Source organism: Neophocaena asiaeorientalis, unplaced genomic scaffold (genome assembly GCF_003031525.2).
Source record: "Neophocaena asiaeorientalis asiaeorientalis breed wild unplaced genomic scaffold, Neophocaena_asiaeorientalis_V1.1 scaffold40, whole genome shotgun sequence".
NCBI classification, from domain to species: Eukaryota; Metazoa; Chordata; class Mammalia; order Artiodactyla; family Phocoenidae; genus Neophocaena; species Neophocaena asiaeorientalis.
In genome coordinates, this window is record NW_020185335.1 from 11,317,770 (window position 1) to 11,322,093 (window position 4,324).

Here is a 4,324-nt window from a genome sequence, read left to right on the forward strand (position 1 = left end):
GTTGTCATAACAACTCTGCGGGCGCCCCCAGGGGGAGGCTCTTTGAAGTTTATTTTTAGCGCCCCAGTCGCCTTAACAACCGGCTGGCTGGAAACCAAGGAGCACCTGGGCGTCCTGGAGACGGGGCGGGGGCCCTCTTCCCAGCCTCTGATTGGCCCGAGCTGCGAGCAGGGGCCAATCCGGGACCTGCTCTGGACCCCGCCCTCCAAGGGCGAACCTGAGCGCTCCTAGCTGTGCCTGGGCTCCTGGAACGCTGGGACGGCGAGGCAGGGAGACGGGGCGGGGGGCGCAGACGTGGGTGCCGCCGCCCCTCCTCCACCCTCATCTTTACCTCATCCTCACTGCCGCGGGGCCCAGCTGGCCAGGAGAAATCTAGGGAACCAGTGCTCTCCAGGAGCCCATCTACACGGTTTTAAAACCACGGAAAGAGACTTGCCCTGCCAAGCAGACCTTGGCCGCCTACAAACGCCTACATGCACACCCTATGTCCCCGGAAAGTCAGTACCCTCTCTGGGACTGGTGTGTAATTTATGGGGCCCCTAGTTTCAACATTATTAAGAATGTCCAGGTGGTGACTGCATGGGTCATGGCCCTGCACATCGGCCGCGTGGGTGCGGGATTGCACCAGGGACACGGGCTGCCCTCGTGGAGGATGGACAGGGATGGGCACAGAGGTTGCCTTTATTGGGGTGCCCACGAGAAAGGAAGAAGGATCCTGATTCCGTGGATCAGGAGAGAGGCTTGGCATCAAAGTCAGACTCTGACCCTGGACCCGCTTCTGTGGCCTCTGGGTTCTCTGCTCTGCAATGGTGGTGCTGGGCACCATTACAGACACAGGCACGTGAGAGTGCACGGGCTTCCTGCTTTCCTAGAGCTCACAGTAGGGCAGCCACGACCTCGGGGAGTCTGGCAAGTTACATAAGATTTGGTAGAGAGGCTTCAGCCCCCAGGGCCGGTGGAAGGCCAGCGAGCACAGACCGCCTCATTCAGGGCGTTACATTCGTGAGGCGCCAGGGGCTGTGACTGGGGGCGACGTGTAAGTTGTCGGGGAACCTGTTGCCAGCAAGGCTGTCGGCGGAAGTTGTGACAAAACCCCAGCGTCCTGGGTTCAGCACAGTGGAGCCTCCTTCGTGTGCTCTGCAATTGGCGTGCTTGGCCTCTGTGGCTCCAGTGCCCCCTAGATGCCACGGCCAGAAGGGATCTGTGCCACTCGCTGTGGTTGGCCTTGCAGCCTGGCTTCCCGGCTCCTCTCTTGAGCCAGCACTGTGCCTGGAGGGTGGGCTGAGCCCTGCGCAGAGAGGCCTGGCCCTGGGAGCTCCCACCCGCTTGGGGACTCCAGAGCCGCTGGAACCATGGGGTGGAGGGGCTGGAGCTCTTCGGTGGCCCTGGGAGCTCAGGTGTCACTGTGGTGGTCCTGGGAGCCTCCCTGCAGCGGTGGCCTCTGTCTCTGGCCTCTCTTCACGCTTTGTTGTTGCAGACCCTTTGGTTTGACCTCCAGCAGCATCTCTCGGATGAAGAAAGCACCAACATGGTGAGGACCCCTCTCCTGTGGCCCCGTCCCTGCCTGAGCCAGGCCTCAAGATGCAGGTGGCTTAGTGTCCCTGGGACCACCCCAAGGGGAGATGCAGCCCCAGCACTTGGCCACCCTCCCCTCCCATGAGCATTCTTAGAGGCTCCAGGGCTGTGATCAGCGGGGCCCAGAGCAACGTAATCAGCAGGACAGTGACGTCAAAATGCCGATTCAATCAGAAACAATTTTGCTGGTCACTCGTTTTGTTGTGTCCTGGACCCGAAGCCTTGCAGGCAGCTCCCAGTCTCTCTGGAGCCTCTTTAAACGTCCCTGTCTGTTTTTTCAGCACTTGTGGGACTACTCCCTGTATTTGGCTTCTTAAGTTTAGCTCATTTTTCGCCAGTTTCTACGTGTAAGAATGAAAAGTGTGTGTGTGTAGGGGGGTGTGGGTCGGTTTTATTCTGAAGAAGTTGTCCTGTCCTGGGGAGGCAGGCTCCTGGGATGGGCGGGGTCCCGGGGGAGGCGGGCTGCCAGGGAGCCTGCAGGGTGGCTCACTGGTCCTGTGGTCCCGGAGCATCTGCAGCTGGTCCGGCAGGAGATGGCCGTGTGCCCTGAGCAGCTGGTCGAGTTCCTGGACTCCCTGCGTCAGTACCTGAGGGGCACCGCCGGAGCCAGGAACTGCTTCCAGTGAGTAAGCCGCGGGGCACGGTGGTCCTAGCGCGGGCTCTTCCTTGCTGCGCAAACGTGCCAACTGACTTCATCTCGCGGACCTCAGCTTACTCATCTGTAAAGTGGGTCCACTGCCCGGACCCACTCCCTGGTGGGGTTGGAGGTGTCAGTGGAATAATGACCGTGGGGGGTACAGGCCAGTGCCTGGCCCCCAGCGCCCACTCAGCGTTAGCCACCACTCGGGGGCCTCACCCTCTGGTCCCTGCGGCCAAGGCCTGCCTCCTTGCTGGGGGTGGTCCCAGAGGGCCGTTGGCGCAAGCTGCCGGGCTGTCTCCCGTCCGTGGCCCACCCGTCGATGTCCAGTGGTAGGCTCCGTGCCCGTTCCCCGCCTCGAGTCTCTCCCTCCCCGGTTGCTTTTTTCCTACCTCAAGAGTACATGTGCCTCCACCTGCTTCCCAGTGAAGCAGGGGGGGCCAGGCCTGGGGGTGCAGCGTGACTCAGCCGCTTTGGCTGCACGTTAATTCCAGGTGGTGGCAGAGGGCAGGTGAAGAAAGATGATTCCGGTTGGCGGTGGGCGCCGTGCAGGCCAGCGAACGGGGGGCTTTGGGGAGGGGGGGGCTGAGGCTGAGTGATGAGCAGCCCCCCCCCCCCCGCCGCAGAATCTGAGGCCTGGCACAGGCTGGTGCCCAGACCTGGCGTGGCAGTGAGGGTGCCGTGTTTGAGAAAAAGCAAGCAGCTGGTGTGGCTTGACAGAGTGACCCAGGGGTGGGTAGGTCAGATGGCCAGAGAGGCAGGCAGGCCCTGCTCGTTCCGGGGACCAGGGACCATGGGGGAGAGATGCTTAGGCAGGAGGGAGACTCGGTCTTGCCTCCTTTGTGTAAGAAGGGGTGGCAACAGGTGTGCAGCTGGCGGCCAGGGAGAGGCCCTGCAGTCACCCAGAGAGGGCACTGGTCTTGGCACTATGTGGGCAGAGCTGGGGTCTGTTTTGGAGTGGGGCTGACTGGACTTGACCAGGGCCGGGATGGGGTGGGGGGGACTGCTGAAAGAGGAGGCCAGGTGGAGTGTGAGATTCTTCAGGAACTCGATGGCTGAGCGGGAGAAGCCGCGGAAGGTCAGGCGCGGTGGGTGCGGGGAGTCGCACAGGCCTTGTGGGCCACGTTAAACTTCAGATGCCATTCGAGGTGCCGATGTACAAGTGGGGAGAGCCGGGGAGTGGTGGGCATGCAGGTGTCACCCGGAGCCACGGGAGCTGTGTGCTCACCATGGGAGACGGCGCGGAAGAAGGGGGCCTGGGGCTGGGAAGGGCCGGGAGGGGGCAGCATGCAGCAGGGCCTCCTCGCTGCAGCCCCAAACCTGGCATTGCCTGTAGTAATGCAGCAGACCCACCGGGGCAGGATTCTCCTGAGGGGGTGTGGGAAAAGGAGAAGGAACGGGGCAGGTGGCCGAGAGGTCAGATAGGGTGGTATCGTGACCTCGGAGAGGCCGGCCCTCCCTCTCCCCCTCTCCCGGGGTCGGCCACCTTCTTAGAGGCACCCCCACCCCCCACCTTGCTCCATCCCTCCCAGCCTGGGTCTCGGCTTATTTGAAATGGGGTGAGTACCCTGGTGCTCACACAGGGACGGCAGCTCAGGGACTTGGGCCATGTCTGATTCTCCTACTTTTAAGGATTAAATGAAAGAATGATTATGAAGGACAGCGTGGCAGGTGGAAGATGCTTTTAGTTTTAAAGGTAGGTTTTTCAATGACTAGAAAGCCTTTTTCAAAGATGTTCACTGTCATTCATTCAGCAGCCATGCTGGCCCCAGTACCGGGGGGCCAGGCCTTGCTCTAGAGGGTAGAGAGCTGCAGGCAGCTGATCAGACTAGTGGCTGGTCCTGGAGGGTTCGGGGTGGGGGGGCCTGAGCAGAAAGGGAGCGTCTTACTGAGAGCAGCCTCGGGGGGGTGACAGCTGCCTTGCGGGCCTGTCACCACCCCCGGCTGCTGCAGCTTCTGCCAGCCTCACGTTTCCAGGGTCTTCGGGCAGCCCCGAGCCTGGGTCTGGTCTCTCTCCTCTTGCAGCATCGCGGCCGTGAGGCTGGCGGACGGCGTCACCTTCGTGGTCTACGAGTTCTGGGAGACAGAGGAGGAGTGGAAGATGTAGGCAAG

At 61.9% G+C, this 4,324-nt stretch overlaps 1 protein-coding gene across 1 annotated transcript in view; it reads left to right on the plus strand.

Annotated features, from left to right (window-relative positions):
- Positions 1 to 4,324, plus strand: part of NECAB2 (N-terminal EF-hand calcium binding protein 2) — a 34,517-nt gene that overhangs the window by 28,953 nt on the left and 1,240 nt on the right. The window contains exons 8-10 of the mRNA XM_024735684.1: positions 1,478 to 1,531; positions 2,085 to 2,197; positions 4,238 to 4,315. Coding sequence (XP_024591452.1) covers positions 1,478 to 1,531; positions 2,085 to 2,197; positions 4,238 to 4,315 — 245 coding nt within the window. The remainder of the gene's footprint in view (positions 1 to 1,477; positions 1,532 to 2,084; positions 2,198 to 4,237; positions 4,316 to 4,324) is intronic.